The sequence below is a fragment of the Fistularia commersonii genome, chromosome 29 (genome assembly GCF_037954325.1).
Source record: "Fistularia commersonii isolate RoL2024-O1a breed Wild chromosome 29, RoL_Fcom_v1.0, whole genome shotgun sequence".
Taxonomy (NCBI): domain Eukaryota; kingdom Metazoa; phylum Chordata; class Actinopteri; order Syngnathiformes; family Fistulariidae; genus Fistularia; species Fistularia commersonii.
The window spans coordinates 3,307,495-3,333,098 of record NC_141312.1 but is presented as its reverse complement, the minus strand read 5'-3'; the positions used below and the strand labels follow the sequence as shown (position 1 = coordinate 3,333,098).

Here is a 25,604-nt window from a genome sequence, read left to right as displayed (position 1 = left end):
TCTAAACTGAACCCGCCTCCCCCCCTCGGTGAAAATGAGGAACCTCAAACGGCAGCTCGTCGATCCGCGGGATCGACGCCGGTTTCGCCGCCTGAATATTCCACATTGACGAGCAGCCGAGTGACTTTGAGTTTACATCTAGGAAAAACAAGTCCGGCCATTAAATCTATCTATAATCCGAATATGAAACCGACGATTCTCCGATTCCCCCTGAGTGTTTTTAAATCACCATTCTCTCTCTCTCTCTCGGTCACTCTTGTCAACTCGTCTCCAGTTTTTTTCTTTTCTTTTCTTGTGGATTTGTGCCTTTTCTGTCATCTTATCTTCCAATAACACTACTGTACATTGGAGACGTGAAAAAATTGAGAAAATAAATGAAAAGAAAAGCAACCGTGCTCATTTTGTGATGTTAATCTTCTCCGCCAAGCAAAATGCAAGGATTCCGACGATCCGCCTCGCAGTAAGAAGGTCCCCGATTCGATGCCGACGGTCGGGTGTCTCTGCGAGCCGCCCCTGTGACCAACCGGCGAGGTTTGAACGCCGCCTCTCACCCTCTGCACCCTCCGTGACCCCGACAGCAGGAGGGGCGATGCAGATAATCAATGTGTGAATGAAGTCAGAGACCCCTAGTGACGCCACATCTATACGTTCACACACATTCACTGTAGAAATGGCAACATTAATCAGGCTTTGGTTAGAAAAGATTAGTCCAAATCCCCATTATGAGGTCGAGGAGGGATCGTGACAGGGAGCTACACATTTCGTGACATATTGAGGACGATCCACGCCCGGGTGACAGGGAGAATCTTTAAAGCATCCATTCATACGTTCACAATTCACAATTTCGGGTCTCCAATGAAGCTCAATGCAGAGAAGCCAGGATCCAATCAGGGATCTTCTTGCTGCAAGGTGGAGACCTTCACCACTGCACCACCGCACTGCCTACCTTTAAAACATTTTGTGAAATTATTCTCATTCGGATTTGACCGCAAATTTTATCGGCTGTTGAATGTAAAATAAAAATAAAAAAAAATCTTAATGTTAATAGTACCTGTTTCAAACCATGGGCATATTTGAAAACAAAAACATAACAGAAAACATAATTGCAATGCATACCAAACACTGTTATAGATCATTATAAGACACATATATCTTTCTTTTAAATTCTTATGAGCAGTTTGTTTTTATGTTTTTAGGCCAGTCATCTATTCAAGCAACAGTATTGGCGTATTCATTGCTCATCCATCAGTGGAGTAAATGACCCGTCTTAAATGCCTACGGATGAGACGGAGGGCTCGGTGATAGATTTCCCTCTGCATTTGTCCTGCCGGTGAGGCGGGACAATTTTGGTGATTTGGGGGAAAACACACTTTTGTTACTGGGATGTCATTATGAAACAAAGACGTACTGTAATATGTCAAAAAAGAAAAGAGTGGTCTCCATTCGGGTCAGTGACGGCGGATGCTACCCGGATGCTTTCGGGCGATGTCTTTTTCCTGATCGGAGTAGCTTTATTTTATTATTCTTAAGGGAAAATCATTCTTTGCCATAACACTTGCATATATTTTACTGTATCTCCATGAACCCATACATTCCATACTGTGAAGAAAGTGAAGGATTATTGATGAATATACAATGAGGCCTTCAGTGCGACAAATTCCATACGTCATGGTGACAATCGGTAAACAGACATGTCCATTCATGAAAAGGAAAATACTTTCCCATCGGGTTGTTAACCAACCCCGGGATATTAGCTTGATCCGATGTTACGCTTTAAGTCCGTAGCAGGTTGTTTGCGGGAACCAACAGCTGAGAGCAAATTTGCCGGAACCTCAGAGAACACGGTCGAACGACGGGACTCGCCGCGGGAAAACAGACCCGGTGTCTCGACTCCCCCTCGGAGAGCTTTGTCATCTGTGCAGAGGGCGTCTGCAGCTTCTTCCAGACGCCACAGGAGAAAACCTCAGAGACAGGTACTATCCATTTTTAAGTTTATGACCATTTTCTGTCACCTGCGCTCACCTTACCGGGAGCCATAGAAATATTTGCATCGACGAGAAAAAAAAAAGGGGCCCTGAGACGTCTGAGAATCGTCGAATATTATATTGATTTAATTTAAACAGTCCAGCGTACTGTAAACTGTTATTATTTTGATTGACAATACTGTTTAGGTCGCCCTTTTTATTCTTTTTTTTGTTTATTTTCCCTTGGATGTCACACCAAACCGTACCAGGTCACCACTGGTGTGTTGAATATTACGAGACCCCTCACGTTAATCCCGGGATTGATAGACATGAATATTTTGATCTCTGATTAACGTTTGGTCACAAGCGCAGATCCAAGTGAATGCTAGTGTTCTTTGTTTTTGCTGATGAAATGCAGAGGTTAGCACTTTTTTTCTTCCCCCGGGGGATTGGTTAGTAACAACTATATAAGCTGAAAGAATTGTCTTTTAATTTTGTCTACAGGCCAGAAATCCTCCAGTGGACTATCTGGAAAAGCTGCAGTTGCATCGATGTAATAATAACAATAATAATAACAATAATGATAATGATAATAATGATAATAATTCATCACAGAGGTAATCCTACAGCTGAGTGGCACATATTACAGCTCTGCAGGATGTGCTCTTTCACGTATCACCTCTGAAATACTTTTTCTTGCATTGGACATGCAGCACGGCTTACTGCTCATAAGATTTTATTTATTTTCCTGCATTCATTTATTTGTTTATTTATTTTAAGAGATAAGATAAGATAAGATAAGATAAGATAAGATAAGATAAGATAAGATAAGATAGTACTTTATTGATCCCCATAGGGGAAATTCGTCTGCCACAGCAGCGCAACAATAGCAATATGTGAATATAAATAAGAAAGAGAAGAGACAATTAAAAGGATGAAGACAACAACAAGTATAAAAATAGATAACAGAAATTATATCACTATAAATATATAATAACTATAAATGATATTAATATATTATTTATTGTAAATGACTTAAGTAGGATTATATTTACCGCCAGTGCTGTACATCAGCTTTATATGTCAACCAGCTATACAGGTGCTTTTACCTTCAGGACTTCTATCTCTTTAACTCAGATGAGGCCAACCGTGATTAGACGTGATTAAAAAGCCATTTCAGAGATGACTTTCCAGGCAGCGCAGTCCGGTTCGGATCTGTTCACTTCATAATTTCCCTCTTGGTCAGCCATGTCCAAGTCAGACGCAAATGTGTCTGCGATGTGTGTTTTTTCTCTGTTTACATGTTGTTGAGAGGAATATTTATGTCTATGTTTGTGCCTACAGGGGAGAACATGAGCACTGGGAGATTTCGAAGTGTCGCGAGAGACAAATGCAGGTAAGATCGGCGCCTCGAGGCCACAGAGCTCTCGTTTCCTTTCTTATTAAATAGAGGGAGCCAACAAACAGGAAATTACAGAGTCAGACAGCACAGGCTGAGGGCAGGAAAGCTCATACGTGGAGTTCGGAAATAGAAAACGCAACCCACCGGTACCGTATTTGAATTTCCCAACCCTTCATAAGTAGCTTTGAGGCCGTCGGTGCAGAGGGTCGCCAGGTTTCTGTGATAAAACCGAAATAGCACCCCCCCATTCTTCATTTCTCACTGGACCAGTGAAACCCTTATTTATCCACTCAACACTTCTTGCCTAAGAATGTGCCTTAAGTCTCTGCATGTGACTCTGTTACATGAAGTGGCAGGGAGAACCGCGCCACCCGAGATTAGCTTTCTTTTTTTTTTTTTTCAATTGAACACGGAGCATTTTCTTTTGTTTGCTGTTTCATCCAATCAGCTGATTTCATCCCCTTCTTTTGTCATAATGCCCCGGAGGAGTGACGTTGGGACGCATAAGCTGAACTTACATGAGAGACGATGTTCAAACAGCTGAATGACAGATGAGAAAGGATTCTACATGGAATGTGACATCAGAAAAATTGAATTGTGATTTGACATTATATCTAAAAAAAAAAAAAAAATCCATCTTGACCTGAGCTATAGATGAAAGGAATTAATATTTGCATTTACAGCATAATATAATATGGCAGCATATAAGAGACGATAAAATTAAGAGAAAGAACGATAAATGAAATAGGGGTCCTGATGGAGGGGGCACTAGCTATTTAAGAAAGTGGAAAATTAAGGGATGGTTCTATTTCCCACTCATAAATCAAAACCTTTGCTGTTCTTGGGGGTTTCTAACAACAAGTGTGTAAGTAGTGAGATTTTTTTTTAATATTACCAGCAGCCACAGCTAAAGGATAATAACAATCAAAGCATTTCAAACTGCCAATTACCGAATGTAATCTATTCAAAAGTAAAATCCGATGGTGCAATGCTTATCCTTACGGAAAAAAAAAAAAAAACGTAAAATCTCTACGTCAGAGCTTGTACAACCGTATCTGACCCCCCACGGCCACACAAAGATGACCTCTGGCACAAATTAGAGCGGACTGGATTGAGGCCAAAAGAAGCTAATGCTATTGTGTGCCGTCACGGCCTCACAATTGCACGACTGGAACTGAGGGGTTACATGCACGGTATACTCCGCCGGAGGAAAGAACGTAGTAAACCTCTTAGGAAAAGGTTACTCAAGTCTTGCAACAGTTGTCCTCCTCCTCCTCCTCTCCTGTTTTTTTGCAATGCCACAGCGAGACCCCACCCCACACACATTCACATGCCTGTCTCCTGCCTGCGATTACACCACAAATCGGACTCATTCCTGCCCACATTCCTGAGTGGACCCCGCCGCTTTGTCAGCGGTCGCTCGGACCTCGCGGCGCTCCGCCACTTGCCAGAGAACGCTCGCGCTTTTACCCGGCGCTCTCAGGTCCCGTCTTTACCCGTTTAAAGGCCCCCCGAGAGGAGAATTCACACGCCGGGAATCAATTTGTGTCACTTGCAGTTGCCACAGCGGGCCTCCGGGATCAAATGGCTGCAGGAGAACCCCCCAAAGGAGATTGAAGACAAACAAGATTTTTTTTTTCTTTATTATTATTATATCTGGACTCAAGAACTGAGGTCTTGTTAGGAAGGAACGTCAAAAATGGAGTCCTTACCGTGCAGCTCCCGCCTGCGCTCAGACAGCATCAGCAGCTCGACGTCCCAAGGCTCGAGTTCCAAGGTGCTCCTTCGCCAGCGTCTGACCCAGCTGCTCACCTGCATCGAGGACATGAGCTCCGACGATGAAGCCAGCGAGGAGGTGTCTCGCACGCTGGACGAAGCGTTCCAGCTCTGCGGACACCTCATTCCCACCGACACGTTCAGGTGGACGCGCAAAAAACATCAAGTAGAGATAACCCAATATTCTTTTAGCACCTGCAGCATCGCCAGGAACATGACTCGGGAGTGTTTTTTTAAAGAAACAATGTCATGTACATGGGAAACATCACTCAACAACAATTTGAATTCTCCTTTCTATTGTCTCTCTTTTCTATCCTCCTCACACACACACACACACAATGACAGACTGCACATGGTGACCTGGAATGTGGCCACGGCACAGCCTCCCGAGGACGTCACGTCTTTGTTGCAACTTGATGTCCAGCCGTCCGCGGACCTTTATGTGATCGGGTGAGAAAACCAAAAAAAAAAAATCCAAAATCCAATCAAAATGTACCTGAATGTGTAAATACACCTTTTGTGCCGGTGTGTGTAAGTTTGCAGGAGGTGAGCGCCACGCCGGTGAGGTTCATCTCAGACCTGATAGCCGAAGACTCCTGGAGCCACACCTTCATGGACACACTGGCACCAAGAGGGTTTGTCAAGGTAAAATAAAATGTTCACATATTTTTTACAGTTTACTTTATATAACTGTTTCTTTTAGGAAAATGGGGATATATAGGAACACATATTAACAATAATAATAAGAATAAGAATAATAATCTGATATATTGCCTTCAAGCAGCATATTTATGTTTTCATATGATGGAAAAATGACCTCTAATATAATCAGTTTTTTATTCATTTTCAAATGAATTCTGCCTACATTAGAAAAAACATTTCATGACCTTTCTCTGCATATCCGTGTAGGTGACATCAGTGAGGATGCAGGGTCTCCTGTTGTTGCTCTTTGCAAAACAACCTCACCTCCCCTTCATCCGAAACATCCAGACCACCTACACCCGAACCGGCATCTTCGGTTACTGGGTAGGGAAACCCTCAGCCGACGGCACCGATCCCTTCAGGGAAGCCTGCTGGCGTCACGTGCCAAAAAGTTTAAATGTCCCGTGACAGGACTATTGTATTTGTGCAGCGGCTTTGCCCGATTGAAATCAAAACAAAGCCCCTCTGTGGTACAATAATGACATTTCAAGGGGCATTTTATTATTCTACAGGATAAATAAACACATATTCCAATGCTCTTCTATATCCCAAATCCACGGGTCTGATGTCAAATCGGCTCTACAACCAAAGTACTCAACTATGTGCAGTATAATGTGGCATATTTCATTTTAAAGGTATTCTAGATTGTTTTTCTATTTTGCTTTTTTAGTGAATTTCCTACATGTTCGTTCATTCCTTCGTGTTTACGTGTCAGGGCAACAAAGGCGCCGTCTCGGTGCGATTCTCCTTCTACGGCCACATGGTGTGTTTCCTGAATTGCCACCTGACGGCTCACGTGCACAACGCTCTGCAGCGCGTCGATGAGTTCGAGTACATCCTGGAGAATCAAGACTTTGACATCTACGACACCCCGAATGTCCTGGATCACAAGTCAGCACAAGATTCAATTGCATTAACACATTCATATGCGCAGAAGGTTGTTGTGTATAAAAAGGGGGGGCCTTTTTCTCCCGCAGGGTCGTTTTCTGGTTTGGGGACCTGAACTTCCGCATTGCAGATCACGGCTTGCATTTCCTCCGCTCGTCCATCAACAGCGGACGGCTTAATTTGCTCTGGGACAAAGACCAGGTTATCAGTGGAAACACACACACACACACACACAGTCTGAGTTGAAGAAAAATGCAAAAACTCACCCACCTTAATTGTAATTCCTATCACTGCAGCTCATCACTATGAAGAAGAAGGAAGCTTTCCTGCAAGAATTTGAGGAGGGGCCGTTGAATTTCAAACCAACCTATAAGTTTGACCGTAATTCGGACACCTATGATACCAGGTAATAACCAGGGGAGTAGGAACAAGCTTGTCAAAGTGACAGTTCACCTGAAGCAAAATAAAAATGGTCTTCCATTCGCTTTGAGAGGCCTTTAGCATTCCACAGCAGTTTTGTGCCAGTTCCCTTTCTTCAGAAATATAAATTTGTTTGCCATCCATCAAAATCGATATAGGATGTTCCCAGCAGCAAAAATAGAATAATAATACATTCAAAGCGCTTAAAAACAATATGATATGTTTGGTGATGTTGCCATTATCCATATTTAACCACCATTTATTTGATGTACAAGCGTCTGACATCAAACACCGAAAAGACAAAACATGTTTTTGTAGATGCTGGAGGAGGACTGTCACTTTAGAAATGCTCTCAGATGTGTGTTTTTAACAGTTTGCACCCAGACTTTACTTTTTTCCATTTGGATTTTGCACAGCTCTCCAAAGACATGGTGGGGTTTTAAGTAAGATTTTTTTTTTTTTTTTTTTTTGCTTTAACTGTTGCTGTTGTCACACACGTTGTCTTTTCCCAAGAAACGTGTCCCGTTGTCTTTATAGCAAAATGACATATTAATCCCTGAGGTGTGGTCGCCTGCCCTCTGAACACCAGATGCGTAGATGAAGTTGACAGCAGCTCTTTCTGACACCGTGTATGTGTCTCTCTCAGAAAGAGCACTGTCGCGCTGCCCCTAACCATGTACAGACCCAGGCCCCTGCAGCGCTGCAGCACCACCCTCTTCTTCCTCCTTACCTCTCTCACCTGGGGGCTGCTCTCTGTCTGGCTGGGGGCCTGGTACAGGGAGCTAGACCCGCCCAGGTGGGTGTCTCCATAGAAATGCCCTTTGGCGCTCTTGCAGAACATGAGCCGTGCACACAAATGACCGGAGACGCCGGTGGAAATGACAACTGTGACCGTGACAACCATTTCATCCTTCTCTTCACGCAGCACTCCCTTCTTTCGTGTTGCATGATTTTCACTTGCATGTGCAGTAATACCATATCAGATGGTTTTGTCCACCATTGTTTGCACTGGCATCCCTCACTTCTGTTGTGCACGCCTCGATGTATTCTTTCCATTCTCTCGTCTGTGTGTATTAGTATATTAACCATTACTGTGTGCATTAGAGGAAGGCATAAGAGACAGACATTAGGGTTGGGTGACAGGGACAACATGGCAGCTGCTGCGATAGTCCATCAGATCTTGCAAATTTTTCTCCCTGTCCTTGACAAGGCTACCGCATAATATTTAAAATATCAATTTTTAATCAGCTGAACAACAAGTTGAGCTGAGTAGCCCAATAAGCTCAGCAAGCTGAACCCATAGATACATTAAAAGGTGCAGAGGTGGCCTCTCAGCTCAGAACAACCTCTGAAAAACAATGAATAAATAAAAAAAAGAAAAAAATCACAAAAATAGGCATGAGCATGTAAATCTCAGCTCAGCTTTATTTTGAGGATGACTGCCTATTTAGAGCCGAGAGCTGGAGGCTGTTGTGACATAACGTGAAGTCACAACAGGAAGTCACGAAGCGGCCCGCAGGTAACGCGTCCAATCACATCAGTCCTTGCTGGGAAGATGTTAATCCGAGAAATTGCAGTCCTCGTTTTTGGAAGGGAAACTATAATGTCAGTGCATGCATTGCTCTGCCCAGTGGTAAGAAGAGAAAGCCAGCCTGGACAGATCGAATCCTCTGGCGCGTCAAACCCAAAAACCCGCCGGCATCAGACGAGGACGAGGAGACGGCATCGACTTCTACTGATGACGAAAGCAACGAGTATCCAATCTTTGTCAACCAGGATAAATACACCAGTGACATGAGCTATGGAGTCAGTGACCACAAGCCAGTTATTGCAACCTTCAATGTGGAGGTGAGTAATTGAGCGATGGAGGCTTTTTCTTGCTATCATCCGAGTGGAAATCCTCCAATTATTTCCTGTATTTACTACAGATGAGGAAGTATTTTGACACGGCGATGGTGCATGTGTCACCTGTGGGCGTGTGGAGCGCAGACCATGATGCACATCTGACCTACACTGTCCAGGAGGACTTTATGTCCTCGACGTGGGACTGGATTGGCCTGTACAAGGTAAAGCTGGGATGCACGGCTGCAAAACCATGCCCTTAAAGCAGGGGTGTCAAACTCATATCGGTCCGGGGGCCACATACGGCCTAATTTGATGTCAAGGGGGCCGGACCAGTAAAATCATTACCTAGAAGTAACACTATGTCCAAATTTTTCCTTTATTTTAGTGTAAAGAAGATAAACAGGTCAAATCTTGATATGTAATGAACTGTTCCTTGATTAAATTCATGATGAATTAATAATAAAAATTAATATTAAAAAAGAATTGATGAAATTACACCCGAAGAATATTGTTCAGTTAAAAGAGAAAATCTTGCCACTAGAATTTATTAGAAAATTGATTGGTAGCATTTAGAAGAGGAAGTATAATGTTTACAAGGCTAATGGTGGCTATTCTGGTTATTAAATCAATCTTTTTAATTTTGCCCCCCCCTTTTTTTTTTGCTATAGTTTTTGTGATTTTTATAGAAATAAGAAAAGAAATATTGTTTTAATTCAATGTTTTTTCATCAAAAATTAATTTCGTTTAGAAATTTTGAGGCAAAAAATACATTGCAAAGTTACTTTTTTATTTAAACCCACGCTATAAAACCCTCAGATGCAGGTGAGAAAAAATGCACGGGCCGCTCCAACAAAAAGATTTGATTTCAGGCAGGGGGGCCACAAAATATTGTTATGAGGGCCGCAATTGGCCCGCGGGTTCCGGGTCTGAGACCCCAGTCTTAAAGGCAACCGTGGCCACGTGTCCTTGTTTGTCCCTAGGTGGGGTTCAAGAACGCATCCGACTATGAAACATTTGTTTGGGTTCGAGAGAACGATTTGCCGGAGATAAATGAAGTCATAAAGGTAAATCTTTTTGTAAATATACTTTACATAATGGCCATATGTAATGATGGCCAACATAATTGTGTCAATCTATCGATTGAAGTATGGCAAGGAAAGATTATGGGAAAAAAGCGGAATTAAGTTAAGTCATAAATGTGCATTCTATGTTTTTCCAGATATCTGTGGATAAGGATGAGATCCCTCTTTTAGGCGGGCAGTATGTTTTGGGTTACTACAGCACAAACATGCAGAGCGTCATTGCCCTCAGTTCAAACTTCCAGGTGAGTGTACCGTCATCGCAGCTCATATATTGCTGTATGTTTTCTTACAATGCACATGATTAATACATAAATAAATGAATAAATAATTAAAAAATTAATGTATGCATTTCTCTGTCATGTTAATATTTGGAATGACGAATTTCCCCACGAGGGATTAATAGAATATAAATCATTATTATTAACAACGGTCAAAGAACCTGATGAAAAGTAGCGTGATGTTAGCAGATTTGTTAATAATAGATAGTCTTGTGATGCTGCAGATCCTGGAGTCAAAGCGTGCTGTCATGGAGGGCCTGGTTCCTGAGAACGTCAACGGACTCAACAAATAAACCAGATGTGTCCCTTTTTTTTTGTTTACTTGTAAAATCTATTTTAAAAAACACTCCCAGATCAAATCCTCTCCTGAATGAGCTGACGCAGACGAAATAATAATAGGCCCAGTACTGTGATATCACGTGGAATATTTGGACAGTAAACTGACCGGAAAGGTTTGTTGCTATATTGAATCACAAACACCTGAAGACCTTGTCCAGTCTGAATTAGACAAGCAGAAATGCTGAAATAAAAATGTCAAATTACACGGTAGTTTAATAATGATATTGTCAGCAAATGTGACATTATGGTCAATATGGTTCTGGGTAAAAGTGGTTGAAGTCTGAATATACATTTTCATGTATTTTAGTTTAGTCAGCATCATTACCAATAAAGATGTTTATATGATAAGAATTAGATCTACCACTTATAAGAAACTGCTGTGAAGGAAATGTTGACATTCTTGGATTATTTGCACATATTGCTTCATAAAACGAGCATCAGTCATTCTAAAGTGTAGCCAAATCCTGATGACATTTTATTTAGAATATGTTGGGTTTGTTTTTTGTTTTTTTTTTTAAGGTAGGAAGCACATTCATGTTTCAAGTGATTTCAATTCCACTGCAGATTTGGTTATATCAAAGAAAAAGTATGTATGGGAAAGTTACGATAAAATCATGATTATTTTGTTGACTGATTGATAAAGAATCAGATATCTAGTTGAGGATGAGCTGGGTAATATTATAAATATCAACACTGATTAAAATTTCTTTCAAACTGAAACCTTTTTGATCTAAAAAAAAAACAAAACAACAGTGCTGCTGTAAGACACCACTTTCATACTGTTTCAAGACCTAATAAAACTGTTGTTACACTCATGGAATAAAGCAATATATTTTCTTGTGTTTTTCAATATTTCAACATAAGAAATGTCATGCGAAGATTGCCTAAATGAAGACATTAGGCAACTCATTGGGAAAATGAATAAAGGTAATGATATAGTTCACTGTATAATACAGAGCACTTTGGAATGCAGCTACATGATGGTAAAGGATTTTCCTTTTTTAATTTCTATTTTCCTTTTTCTTAGTGAGTGGCACAGGATATCAACCAAGATGTTATTACGGTGAGATTACATACTATCGCTGTGTCACGTTTAGGGCGGACACTTCCGGGTCGCACACTTCCGGGTCGCGCACTTCCCGTCATATTGACCATCTTTACTCGAGAACATTTCGGATAGCTGACACACGTGGGAAGTTTTGACATATCGCTTTCTCGATTACGGTAAAATACTATCCAATTTCGGTGCTTGAACACGCTAATTTAGATAAAAATTAAGTGCTTCATTATTTTTTTTGAGTGTGATATTTTCTGCGTTAAATGCTTTATTTTTTCTAGAGCACTAGCAAGCTAGCTGCCGGCTAGGCTAACCTGAAGAATACAGGACAGTCAGAGCATCGTGCAAAATATAAATGTTTATCACTATATCTACATTATTTCCGGTTACGAGTGATGTAGAAGAAGCTTTTTCTTGTGAATATATATAAATCGAATCAATAAGTATGTGAAAACATTAAGTTGCGAACCGGCTAACATTTTCTCCCACCATTCTTTCATGTTAAATCAGTCAGAGTTGTATGGTTTAACTTTGTATACGTACACTTACGGATGGAAAATCTGTTGTGTTTCTTTTTTTTTCAGTTTTGGAACTTAAACTCCAACAGGATGGCGAGTGAAGACTCGGAGCGGTTACTGATCCAGTTTCAAGACGAGCAGGGGGAAGTTTTGGGCTCTCCGTTCGACGTCCCTCTCAGTATAACCCCGGACAAACTGCAGCTGGTCTGCAATGCTCTGCTGCAGAAGGTCAGAAGCTGGGTTCATATGTCCTGAAGTAGAAATCACTTAAATATTGGGGATGAGCACTTCTGTGCAAGGTTCGTCCTCACTGACACTCACTTTGATCAAGTGTATACAGTTGATGTGGTAATTGTAATATGTGGCTTCTATTCATTTATTTATATCAACATCACCTCTTGTCACGTATTGCAATACAATGGGATTCATCAGATGCTTCTACAGGAAAATGATGATCTACATTTGACCAAACATTAACAAATGTTAGCAGTCGCACTGGGTTTCCACTATGGTAGTTGGGTGGAGCTATAATATATATCCAAAGTAGTCAAACTGAGGTATAATTTTATAAACGAAGCAGTGCTGCAATGCAAACACGCTGTCAGATTTGGAACAATAATCTCTGAATGTTTGTCTTAAATATGTATAACCTGAGAGACATTTTTAAAATACTGTACATTCTTCGTCAATACGACGCAATTAATTCTCTGTGATTGCTCTGATGTGCAAAGGTTAAAATCTTTGTAGCTGAGTGATGCGGTTTTTCCTCTGTCCACTAAAGGATGATCCAGTTCCTCTGGCATTTTTCGCTCGTGGAGAGACTGAGGTGGTGTCCACCCTGGGTTCTTGCATCAGCGCTCTCGGGGTTGAGACGGAGCAGGTCCTCCCTGTGGTTTACCAGCCCCAGGCCGTGTTCCGGGTTCGGGCCGTGACCCGCTGCACCAGCACGCTTCAGGGCCACACGGAGGCCGTCATCTCAACCTCATTCAGTCCCACCGGCAAGTGAGTGGCTCAGATACGGAAACTGTTTTAAAATGTCAAGATGCGCTCCTTTTCTTATGAGTGATTAATTTGTGAACGTACAGCTCTTATACCAAGATCTTAGAAACCTTTTCTATACAGTTGCTGCACCTCTGCTATGTCCGATCCCATTTGTCTATTTTACGTCTTCCTCAGGTACTTGGCGAGCGGCTCAGGGGATACCACGGTACGATTTTGGGATTTGATGACAGAAACACCACACCATACCGCCAGAGGTACCAGGGGGCTCCACCTTGAAAATAACTGCAAATTATATTTACTGATCTCAAACAAAGCAGCACTGACCCGAACTCTGCTTCTACAAAGGGCACACACACTGGGTGCTGAGCATCAGTTGGTCTCCAGACGGGAAGAAGCTGGCATCAGGGTGTAAGAATAGTCAGGTAGGCTTCCAACATGCGTTAACCCCCAGTGTGACGAGCACTGTATCTTCGCACATCTCCGTCATAGAGCTGATATATTCCGTTCTCGTGTCGCGTCGCAGATCTGCCTGTGGGATCCGGTGACTGGCGCGCAGATTGCCAAGACTTTGACAGGACACACCAAGTGGATCACTTGGCTGAGCTGGGAGCCTCTCCACCTGTGAGCACCCAACTCGTCATTTCCTTGCTTAAAAAACTTTTCCAGCTGATGGAAAATGCCATTCAGATGAAGCCTCCTCCCCCCTCTTGATCAAACGCAGTGTGTTACCACTGTAGTGCAGTAGATGTCATCCTTGTGCTCTGTATTGCAGGCTGATAGTATCTTTGCAATACTGATTTACTGATCGATGGAGGAAACCCATGTTTTCTTTGCGAATTGAGATTTGGGCAACGCTGCCAGACTTCTGCATGTGTCTTAAACCGAATACCAAGTAAATCCCATTTAGCAATTAAAGTTTCCAGATGCACCTTTTATAGGACAAACCTGTGCAGGCCTTTAGTTTGCAAATTCCCACAATCCAAAAGAGAGAATCCCAGCCGTATGACGAATCAATAAAGGCATTGATGTCAATAAAACCGGGTCACTGCCTTGCTATACTGGCAATTAATAAGGCTTATTGCCTGCCTGATCAAGATTCAGTGCATATTATTGCACCAAGATGCAAAGAAATGTAAAATATTACAGAACTGTTACATTTGTCTTCAAATCAGTTAGTGTTACATTATTATTCTCAGCTAATAGTTTGTTTTCTAATAGAAATGTCATCAGGTAAGCTTCGTATTTGTTTGAGGTTATTGATGACTAATCTCAGAGTCAGAAGCCAATGCTCCGCTGTGTGTTTGATTTTTAAATATGACCATCATTCCCTCCCTTTTTTCATATATATTTCAAATTTTCCCCCATTATTCCCCTCCTTGCCTCTTTCATCAGTAACCCAGAGTGCCGGTACTTGGCCAGCAGCTCCAAGGATGGCTCGGTGCGCATCTGGGACACGGTGCTGGCGCGCTGCGAGAAGATCCTGACCGGACACACTCAGTCAGTCACCTGTGTGAAGTGGGGAGGGGACGGACTCCTCTATACTTCCTCGCAAGACCGGACAGTCAAAGTATGGAGAGCCAAAGATGTAAGTGACCACATGTTTGGCAGAGCGACAGCTGTCCGCGGGGTGAATTATGTGTGAATGACTTATTTGTGTCATTGGTCGCAGGGAGTGCAGTGCAGGACTCTGCAAGGTCACGCCCACTGGGTCAACACGCTGGCCCTCAGCACAGACTACGTCCTGCGCACCGGAGCCTTCGAACCTGCCGACGCCACCGTCAACCCCCAGGACATGTCTGGATCATGTGAGTGTCACGTGACTTTGTCTGGGGCACGGGTCGGCAACCTTTACCACCCGTTTCCCGACAATAAAGAAAACAGCGGGAGCCACATGGCCCTTTTGAAATTTAAAATGAATGAACACGGAATATAATGTTATTTGTTTTGCCTTTATGCTATGTATATGTGCTGCATTTTTTTAATCTATGAACAACTGCAGAGAAAACAAAATTATATTTTGAACTCTGAAAAAAAACACGTTGGGTCGATTGGTTACTTTTAAGCAAAATACTCATGGTCTATTTGAGTCCTTCTTGAAGCCTAACTTAAATGATCCACTGGCAGCAAAGCAAAAATGCCGTCTTCTCTCTGTTTGCTGTCATCGTTTTACTGGCGACAAGAGCGATAAAAATATCTTAACACATTTAATTTAGATGTTACAAGATCGCCATCGTCCTCAAATTTAAAATGACATTTTAAAAATAAACGAACTAAAGTAAAATACATTTTAAATTAAATACTTGATCATTTTCAAAAGCTATAGGGAGCCTTATGAGAGGGAACAAAAAGCCGCTGGTTGTCCACCCCTGGTCTATGGTGGCGTGGATTGTAAGTCAATATCAAAATGCAGAAACCGGGGTTTTTTATCATTATGAAGCACCGTCTGAAAGAAAAGCTTGTGGCAAAAAAAAAAAAACAATATAAATTGGATTTCTGTAATGTTTTTTTTTTTTTCTCACGTAGTGGAAAAACTGAAGGAGAAAGCCTTGGAAAGATATAATAAAGTTCGGGTAAGCTGTTGTTTAGTACTTGAGTCTAAATCCCTCCTGGACCCATCTTGTACTCGCACCACTGATGTGTTGTTGTGCATCACTGCAGGGTTCGGCTCCAGAGCGCTTGGTGTCGGGCTCGGACGACTTCACCCTGTTCATGTGGAAGCCGGCGGAAGAGAAAAAGCCGGTGGCCAGGATGACCGGCCACAGCGCCCTGGTCAACGAAGTGCTTTTCTCCCCAGACACCAGGCTGCTCGCGTCTGCCTCATTCGACAAATCGGTTAAAATTTGGGACGGACGAACCGGAAAGTAAGGAACGTTGTCTGTAACTCTACTGTTGTCCGGATGGTGGCGTTGGAACACAAAGAGCTGAGCTTGTCACCTTGTAAATAATGTCAGAATCACAGGTTTTCTCACTTGAAAAATCAGGAAATCAGGTTCATTGATTCATTGGGTTACTTAGATAAATAATGATAATAATAATACTCAGGATTTGTACAGCACTTTTCATGGCACTCAAAGACACTTCACAAGTGAAAGACAGAAGACACAGAACATACACACAATTAGATATAGAATTGAATATAGAATATAGAATATTGAGAGAAATAGAAACACTTGGATTGGAAAATGAGGAAGGCCAATGGAAATATACCGTGCATGACTCCGAACTGATCCTTTAAATTAGGAAGAAATCAGCATTAAAATCACTCAAGCAAACTTACATATATCAAGGAATTTATTTAAAATGCAAAAGAACCTGTGTGTATGTATCAAGGAATTTATTTAAAATGCAACAGTATCAAGGATTTAAAATGCAACAGTATCAAGGAATTTATTTAAAATGCAACAGGACCTGTGTGTGTGTGTGTGTGTGTGTGTTTGTCCCTGTCCAGGTACCTGATGTCACTCAGAGGCCATGTGGGGTCAGTGTATCAGGTGGCGTGGTCCGCCGACAGCAGGCTGCTGGTGAGCGGCAGCAGCGACAGTACGCTTAAAGTCTGGGACGTCAAGACGGGGAAGCTTAACATGGACCTGCCCGGGCACGCCGACGAGGTGAGGCAACAACGTCACAGCCAATCCCCCCCGTTGGGTTCTATTAGATCCTGTTAACGTTTTCCGGTCTCTTGGCGCAGGTGTTTGCCGTGGACTGGAGTCCTGATGGACAAAGAGTGGCCAGTGGCGGGAAAGACAAATGTCTGAGAATGTAAGTGAGATGGCATCAAGCCTTTTTTTCTGTTTTTTTTTTTTTTTTATTTACTCACATCCTAAGACCGGCCTGTACAATGAATGTCATATTTATCCATTTGTACAATCATCAGGAAATAGGAGGAAAGTCAAAAATGTACCAAAAAATTAAGACTACCCAATTATCACGGAGACAATAGTGTTACAAAAAAAATCTTAATATATTAAAAAAAAAAATCTCAGATGTGTTAATTTTTTTGGTTTGGTGAAAATGTATGCAGGTCAGTATTTGAAATAAAACACAAAAAGTATGTAGTGCATCTCACATCACATTCTATCAGCTCGGTCGTGTGTCTGTATTTTATTTTTTGCTTAACGGTAACCTTCTTTTTTTTTTTTTTCAGATGGAGAAAATAGTCAACCTGCTTTTCCATAAACAATCCGCTAGGACGGATGCTGAAGCGACACCACCTTCAGGTTATCAAGTCCATAAAGGGTTGCAGCGCCGATTTAAACCCATCAAGGATCCTGGCGTCCTCGAAGAAGCCTCGCTGCTGCACCAAGGCTCTATATACAGGCCGCCGACAAGGTTACGTGTTTATAAATGTATATAGTTCAAAATCAAGCTCGGTTGCAGAGTCCATTTTGACTCCGGCTTGAACCAAACGGACTGCGGGTCCTCGCCTTCACCTTAAGCCTTACTGGATGAACTGGTCGACAGGTGGGCCTCTTAATACTGCCGGCGGCTCCTTCAGCCGTTAATCTCCTCTTTCCTGCTGTCAGCAAAGCCTCAACCTGCTGATTTCTCCGAGACTGTAGTGACGCCAAGTGTCACAGAAGCCAACGCCTCCGACCGCCGCCACCCCCCACCAACCCAGTAAAGTAACCTGCAATTCGTTTAAGAAGATGAGCCCGTTTTAAAGTCACACTTTTAGCGAAAACACCACTTTGCTCAAAGGAACATAAATCCCACTTTGCTGAAAGGAACATAAATCCTGCTTGCAGGGACGTCATTTTTACAGGAATGTGGTAAGAATTAATTTATCATTAAAATAAGTGATATTACTATTATTCCGTTATAATGGACTTTCCTTAAAATTCCTTAAACAGTCAAAAATCCATCCAATAGTTAGCAGAGAAACGAGAAATTGTGAAACACCCGCCATGTCTTATTATCATTCTTGATATTTAAAAAATACAATCTCAAAAAAGACATTTACACCACCTTTGGCTATGTATCACACATCATCCATCGTCGGGTTCATTTATCTGAAGTTTATTGAAACTGCTCAGTTTTCCACATCTGATCATGTAAAGTCACATTAATATATCGATGATTCACTCTTGACACAAATGAACTCTTCAGTCCGTCTGATGTGAGCGATCACACCGAGATGCTGCATTTGGTTCGTCCTTTTTTAACACGTATATATTCTATAATAAACATACAAATGTAATAAACTTGAGCTACATGAACGATTCGATAGCTGTAGCTTGACATATAGGAATTAAAGGCTTCTGTGCAAGGCCGTGTGGTTTCACTCTAAACAAAACCTTGCTTAAACACGCCATTATACCATGATTAAGCCCCTACTTTCCTACCTCCCTTTGTAGTCGAACATGTGCGTATGTAAACAATACATTGGACAAGAATGAAATAGCTAGCAAAGTCATCAAGTTAACATACAAAAAAAAGCCTGTGAGAGGTAAATTTAATATTGAACGTGAAAAGAAAATCAGTCACACGGCTGCTTGGAGGTTGTGCATATTTTGAGTTCCCTCTGAAGCGCCAAGCTGACCGAAAAGTCCCGACCGAGGATCCAAAATGATTACTGGTGCTCGAGTACTCCAAAATAAAAACCGTCACATGCAACTGCAGACTAACTGGATTGAAAGTGAACAGCATTGCAACCATTTGTCAGCATGCACTTCCACAACTACAGCACATGTTCTATTGTGCTACATCTTTACGTTTCCTACAACGTGTGCTTTATGATTACTCGATAACAGGGTTGCAATTTTAAGTGATCTGCAGGAGATCAGTTAGATGAATTGCTTTGCCTCTTAACAGCACAGATGCCACATCGAGATTCATGCAGCGAGACTGTAAGCAGCCGCAGTTGTCGGATACACATAAAAAACAGGATTTGAAGAATTCAGCGCAAAGACACAGCGTGTACAATTCAGTCCCACAACATTGCGAGCACGGTTAAGTAAGCGAGAGTAGAAGTACTGCAAAGACATGTTAGGTGCTGCTGTCAGACGTCTGCTTTCAAAAGTGTGTTTTTTTTTTTTTTTTCCATCAGTAGTTGAATACTCTGTGAGGCAAGGATACATTTATGATGTAAAAAAATGCGGTAGTGACTGTAATACACCCCAACCAAATATACCAATTTGATTTTTTTTGACTCTTAACTCTTAAATCTTGTTAATACTGGCTTGCTTTTTGGAATAGTTCTCACCAAATTTCCGAAAACAATGGTTTTCCTTTTTTAAATCTTAGGATGCATCAGAACTATTTTGATGTGACTCATATAATTTGAAAAAATTCTGTGGTGCTCAAATCACCAAAGGTCGGATCACTTGTTTTCTTTATTCATGAATATTGACTATATCTTTGATGGTTATTTGGTCTGTTTAGTGTCAGAAAATGTGCACAGAAATCAATTGAATTTTCAGTGAACAAAAAATAAACTAAAATCAAGTGAGGTTAGATCATTTAAAAAAGGATTTGAGGATTCTGAATTTTGTTTAAGTATGACACTTAAAACTAAAATCAAGGTACTTAGTTTACTGTAAATATTAACTTATCGATTTAATCAATCAATTGTTTTCAAAGTATTTTTGGATAATATGAACCGTAGTCTCTTCAAGAAATCGCTTTCTGGTCAATCAAGTTAATTTACTAACTTCATGATCATCTTCGCAAGGAATAATTATTGCGTCATCCAAAAGTTTTGTCAAAGTTCTTATACGGGGATCTATTTAAAATGGAGGTTGAACAGTCTCTTTAAATGGAATATTTGTACGTTTCCTGTTCACAACGTTTCCCAAAAACTAAACTCGGAACACGGTGTTCAGGTTTGGCTAAATTGACTGAACCCATGTTGTTTACTTTGCCTTTTGATTTCTTTAAAACAAATCGATCCTAAACCGACGCCCATATGAGATAGAGGGGAAACGGAAAAATAAATCCCTCCGTCCTTTTTATCGATTCCACATTTTAGGACGAGTCTGACAAAGCTGTAATGAAACAGTGGGAGCTGCTCGATGTTCTTGACGCAGGGAGACGTGAACTAGAATCGAGGTGTTGAGTTGTGCGTAACACGAGGCACTGCTCTGTGCTTCTGGTGGACGTTTGGTCAGCGTGTGGGCGGCCTACTGGGTCTTCCACACGTTGTTGAGTAGTTTGACCACCTCCTCGTAAATGACGAAGACGATGGCCACGTCCAGGCAGACGCGGCCAAGCCTGGGAACTGTGCCCTTGTAGAACCTAGAGGCGGGATGGAAAAAAAAGCAGTTAGAGCAGCAGCGAGTGTACGAGTCACGTGTAATTTGAGTATCAGCGGAGTTACTCACGCCTGGGGTCCTTCGTGCTTCAGGATTTGGAAGGCACAGTCCACTGTGTTTTTGTAGCGATGGGCCTCCAAACCCTGCGAAACCATATCATAAGCTGAGGTTCATTTAAATTCTTCAAAAGTTACAACTTAATTGACAGAATATTTGAGGAAAAAAAAATAAGGCTGCTAATCTTGGAATAGAAAGGTTTGTCATGAACCTGCATCCTGGTTTTCACTACGTCCAGCGGCGTGTTTCCGAAAACGCTGGCCGCTCCCGCCGTCGCTCCAAACATCGCCGTGACGATAGGGTGCATCTCTCGTCGGGGATCGTCACCTTTGACCCAAAGCCAACAAAGGCAGTCATGTTACCGCGTGTGCATCAGACAACTGCATGCAAAAATGTGTTAAACATCCCTTTTCAAAGTGATAATTTCTTATTTTTTTGTTCGTTTATATCACTCTGTTGGGCACTCAATAACGGCTTGGCAATTTTTCCAGGCACTAGTACTAGAAGTCAGTTTCAAATGATATGCATTTTCTTCATTTAGAAAAAAATTATAGGAAAAAAAATGTATCTTTGAAATAAGCCACAAGCTAGCATGTAGTGTTTTAAAGATGAGGGAATGTTTTTATTGTGAACAATGCCTGATTTGATGGATTTCAAATCTGAGCTATCGTCGGTCCGTTTCTGCTAATTGCTTCTTCGAGTTCCACCTTCAGGTATCGTCCCATAAAATGAGAACGGATTATATCCTCACCTTTGTACCAATTGCGGAGCGCGTTCATCACATAGAAGCGAATGGCCTGATTGGTTCCTTGTTTGAGCACAGTCGCCGTCAGACCCTGATACGTCCCCCTCACGCCTGCACGAGACGGAATGAGTCATTATGGATTCTTTGCTGAGCACTTCCTGATGCAGTGTGTTGCTTTGGCTTAACGTTGCTCATGAAGTTTGGTTATTAAAATTCATTGTCAAGACAATGTCTTGCAAACATGGAGATCTGGTGTGCAACTGGTGACAGCTGATGTTGATATTTTGCTGTTTTTAATTGGAGTGCTGTGTTTCACATCTACATTTGAGGTTTGTGCTCAAATGGTATTTGATATTGTGAAATGGGGAAGGCAGGTTTAAAAAAAAGACATGCTTCAGTAAATCCCCCCCCCAAAAAAAAAAAATCGGATACCATGTTTCTACTTTCTCACCCTGTTCTCTGATGATCTCACTGACTCCATGAAAGAAGCCTCGGTAGCGAGGTCTGAGGGAACACTGGTCGTGTATCATCTTCACCTGAGGGCGGAAGCGGTCATTTGCTTTCTTCATTCGCACCAGAAGCAGGAAGAGAAACTCGTGGCTTTGCAGCTCAACCAACCTTGAGCGTCTCCATGGGGCAGACCACCACGATGGCCTCGGCTATACCGGCTCCTAAACCACACAGGAGGCTGCGCGTGTTATCCAGCCGACCCGTGGCATCCCGCATGGGGTTGCTGAGTATCTCGAACGTGCCAAACCTGCATTGGACATTGTCCGGTAAGTTGACAAAAAAACAAAATAGATATTTGTTTTAACATCTCACATTTTAGCTTGATGTTTTCACAGTTAACCTGACTTTATGCTTGTTGGTGTGAACACCATCTCTTGCTTTGTCAGCTCCACTGTGGCCACATTGAAATGCTTGAATATTAGTCAAGTATAAAATTTATGTGCATAATTGATTATTGGTAATTTTGCCAGATGATTTCTAGATGTATTGTGTACATTAAGGGAATTATCCCCGCAAGATATCTAGACACATTTCATTATCTTGTAGATGTGTAATATGCAATGTCAGATGAGGTGCAGGATAAGGTGAGGTGCATGCTTCAAAATATGGGGAATATCTTCAGTGGCGTGTCTGCACTGTGTGTCCACTTTTTTTTTTTTTTTTTTTGGTCGGAGTGTGCAGGGGACCCAACACTGGGTTCAAACTCAATGCAAACCAATATATATATATATGAAATGGTTTGAACATGTACTCAGGAGGGATGGTGACGATCTGGGTAGAAGGATGCTGGGGTTGGATCTGCCAGGAGGGAGCTCTGGGGGAAGACTAGAGAGGAGATTTATGGACAGAGTGAAAAAGGACATGGAAATGGTTGGTGTGCGAGAAGAGAAATGCAGAGGAGAGGGTTAGATGGAGGAAGATGATTCGATCTGGTGATGCCTGAAGGGAGAAGCTGAAAGGATGTGTGTGTGTATAGCATGCATAGAAGAACCATTTCTTTTGTACATATATGAAAAGAAAAAAACACATGCAATACAGGACATGCAAATTATCTGCAAATATTTAATGCACGAATGCGTGAGATATTGATTATGGTGACGATATGGAAATGCTTCCGGGTGGTTAAATGTGTTTTCTCGCATGTAAATAGATGCCAATATGTTGTGTTTGTGTTTGCATCTTCACCTGACTGCAGACTTGGGTATGGATCCATAAAGTAAGGAGCTGAGACCTCGATACAACCCTCTGAGCCCGTGATCCTGCACAGTCAGCTTCACACAGTCACCTGCATGTACGTGCACGGACACACACACACACACACACACACACACACACACCACTATAAGTGAGTAACATCTCTCTGGCACACGCACATAATACAGTGAGGCATGTATGTCCCAGTGACCTACCAATCCCCCTGTATCGAGGCGGGTTGGCTCGCTCGTCCAGCTGCAGCTGGGTCTTCACATACTCCGTCGGGAATGTAATACAAATCTCAATACCTCCCGCAATTCCACCTGAGCGGGAGACAGCGGGCTTTCAGAATTGGTTGGACTCAGTATGCGGCCAGGAATGATTTGCAGAATGGTGCTTATGCAAGTTCCATCCTAGAGTACTTTTACATATTGTCTGCAGACCTGCAACTGTGGCATTGTTTTCTCAATGGATGCAAATGAATAGGGAAGCATTGACCGTACGTGCAGCGGCATCATGCAGCCATTGTGAGCTTTGACCCACTTCTGCACGGAAAGGATTCATTCGCGACCGAGACGAACCAACCTGCGAGGATGGCCTTCCCTGGATGTGTGATCTTCCTCCCCCCGACGGCGGCCGCCGCCAGGTTCCTCCTCGCCGCGTACGAGTGCCGGTGAGCGGCCGGGGAGGCCGGGCGGTCGGGCGGAGGCTGCGGATGGGGCGCGGAGGTCCCACAAGCTCGCCGGGCGCCGCGGCTCTCGCAGGGGCCGCCGCACACCGAGAACGGCTTCAACATCGAGGACATGGTTCCGGTGAGGTCCCGCTGCCTCGGACGATGTCAAAAAACAACACACTCAAGCGGGGGGCGCCAATGTGGCGTCCGGGGGAACATTAATATTTAAAGAGCGGTCAGGCGACGGGCCGGACCATTGGCTCACGGCGAGGCCTGACGCCATTAGCCGATCACGTGACCAGGATGCTCATCACTCGGGCGACCAATCAGGTGGAGGATGCTGCTGTCGCGCGCCCGGCTACTACGGTGTTACACAGCCGCTAGCATGGAGGATTACGTCTATAAACTCAAAAACACATGTAAATGTAACTATTATCATGTAATTAATGCTATTTCTGTTTTAATAATTTTGTTTCAAATGTGTGCATAGGTGTTCAACGTATGGCAGTAATATAGGTTGATATCGGAATAACAATCGCCACATTAAATATCGACTTTTGTCTTCAAACAAAAGAAGCAAAAACCACCTTAAACAATATGTAACCTCTACAAAATTATATATATATAGTTATATATTTTTAATGCTGCAAGCTTTCACTAGTTTTACATTTAATTAAGTTACTTTAATGCCTTAACAGTTTTATTAAGTGTATAGGCATTGAACATTAGGCATTAAGAAAACGACCGACTATAATATACTTTGATCATTAAAAGAATAGCAACAATAGTTGATAATCATAGTAATAGCAATATTTAATATCTATGTAATATTTACAACCAAAGCCTTCCGGTCAAAATAGAAACAAAAAAATCAACATGTAACCACGATAACATTATCCATCTTATTTATTTAATGTTCACTCTATTGTCATTATTTTAATTTTTAATGAAATATTTAGGTGCTGGACGCATGGCAGTGAGAAAACAACCAACCATAGAAATATAGGTCGATACCTGGAATTATAACTAATAATCTACATCATTCGTAGCACTGCACTAAGGAAAATAAGTAAGAGCTATATGAAAGCATTATTATTGTCAAATAGTTTCAGATTGTGTTGTTATGGAGATCCAGTAATGCGCACATGTGCAGTATCACTCCATTGCTCCTTTATTGATTTAACTGGACCCTTTTGCATTGTTTTCCTTCAAAAAGGATTACTTTTATTACAAAATAATTATCTTTTGAATGTGCATATTGAAATTATTGACTGCAGTAATCTTCAGAAAACTGTTTCTCTCATATATCCTACTGCTTTCCACTCTTCTCTGTGACTTTTGTCTTCCTGGTTTGTGTGTTGTCCCCTCACTAGACAAGGCCCTCCTCTCCACTCCAGCTGTTCCATATCCTTTTTCTTCTGGTCCCATGGTCAGATGTAGTCTGTCAGTTGCCCAATTTCTGCTGCCAACATAGGAGAAACATATCGACACATAACAAAATCCATAATAGGAGCCAGGTCACATTGGGATCGGATGGGCGGGGCATCCTGAGTGACAGCTGACCCACCGAATCAAAAGCATGTTCAGTACTACGGAGTAAACGCTTGAAATGCAGAATGTGAATATGAATGAATAATTAACATCACACTCAGGGGGCTCAAATAACAAACCTTCAAACATTTTTCCAAAACAGCTCAAGTTTGTTTGCCTCTCATCCAAAACAGACACATATACAGATATATATGCTTTGTCAGTTTTAAAACCAACTTTAAAGGGTTCATTTATTACTGTTCTGTAATTTAAATGGTGAATTTGAGTGGAAATAATGGCAGCCAACCCCAACTGACTCTCTACGCACAGTAAAACAGGTAACCACTGCAGTCATTATGGCAAGTTGTTACT

The 25,604-nt window shown here is 42.0% G+C and overlaps 3 protein-coding genes across 5 annotated transcripts; 2 read left to right on the top strand and 1 right to left on the bottom strand.

The window, feature by feature from the left end:
• Window positions 1–1,820: 1,820 nt before the first annotated feature.
• On the top strand, window positions 1,821–11,500 carry inpp5kb (inositol polyphosphate-5-phosphatase Kb). Of its 3 annotated transcripts, none has more exons than XM_086176984.1 (13): window positions 1,821–1,973; window positions 3,309–3,360; window positions 5,488–5,592; window positions 5,679–5,787; window positions 6,052–6,168; window positions 6,560–6,735; window positions 6,822–6,933; window positions 7,029–7,138; window positions 8,784–9,000; window positions 9,081–9,218; window positions 9,978–10,061; window positions 10,217–10,321; window positions 10,582–11,500. In XM_086176984.1, the coding sequence occupies exons 2-13, from the start codon at window positions 3,317–3,319 to the stop codon at window positions 10,648–10,650; spliced, it is 1,386 nt and encodes a 461-aa protein (XP_086033110.1). In that variant the 5' UTR covers window positions 1,821–1,973; window positions 3,309–3,316; the 3' UTR covers window positions 10,651–11,500. The 3 variants fall into 3 exon arrangements, with proteins under 3 accessions (XP_086033110.1, XP_086033109.1, XP_086033108.1); XM_086176983.1 differs by lacking the exon at window positions 1,821–1,973 and adding an exon at window positions 3,195–3,205; XM_086176982.1 differs by lacking the exons at window positions 1,821–1,973; window positions 3,309–3,360 and adding an exon at window positions 4,769–5,286.
• A 362-nt stretch (window positions 11,501–11,862) lies between these two features.
• On the top strand, window positions 11,863–20,175 carry nle1 (notchless homolog 1 (Drosophila)). The gene is made up of 13 exons (XM_086177128.1): window positions 11,863–11,920; window positions 12,338–12,499; window positions 13,053–13,273; window positions 13,448–13,527; window positions 13,619–13,695; window positions 13,797–13,894; window positions 14,666–14,858; window positions 14,943–15,078; window positions 15,797–15,843; window positions 15,932–16,134; window positions 16,722–16,881; window positions 16,962–17,032; window positions 17,418–20,175. Exons 2-13 carry the CDS (start codon window positions 12,362–12,364, stop codon window positions 17,428–17,430), a joined length of 1,437 nt encoding a protein of 478 aa, XP_086033254.1. The 5' UTR covers window positions 11,863–11,920; window positions 12,338–12,361; the 3' UTR covers window positions 17,431–20,175.
• slc25a1a (solute carrier family 25 member 1a) lies at window positions 18,274–23,990 on the bottom strand. Its single transcript, XM_086177129.1, has 9 exons — window positions 23,615–23,990; window positions 23,245–23,352; window positions 23,021–23,120; window positions 21,944–22,082; window positions 21,777–21,861; window positions 21,332–21,436; window positions 20,792–20,907; window positions 20,593–20,666; window positions 18,274–20,506 (listed from the first exon to the last, which is right to left on the bottom strand). The coding sequence occupies exons 1-9, from the start codon at window positions 23,832–23,834 to the stop codon at window positions 20,392–20,394; spliced, it is 1,062 nt and encodes a 353-aa protein (XP_086033255.1). The 5' UTR covers window positions 23,835–23,990; the 3' UTR covers window positions 18,274–20,391.
• Between the last annotated feature and the right edge of the window lie 1,614 nt (window positions 23,991–25,604).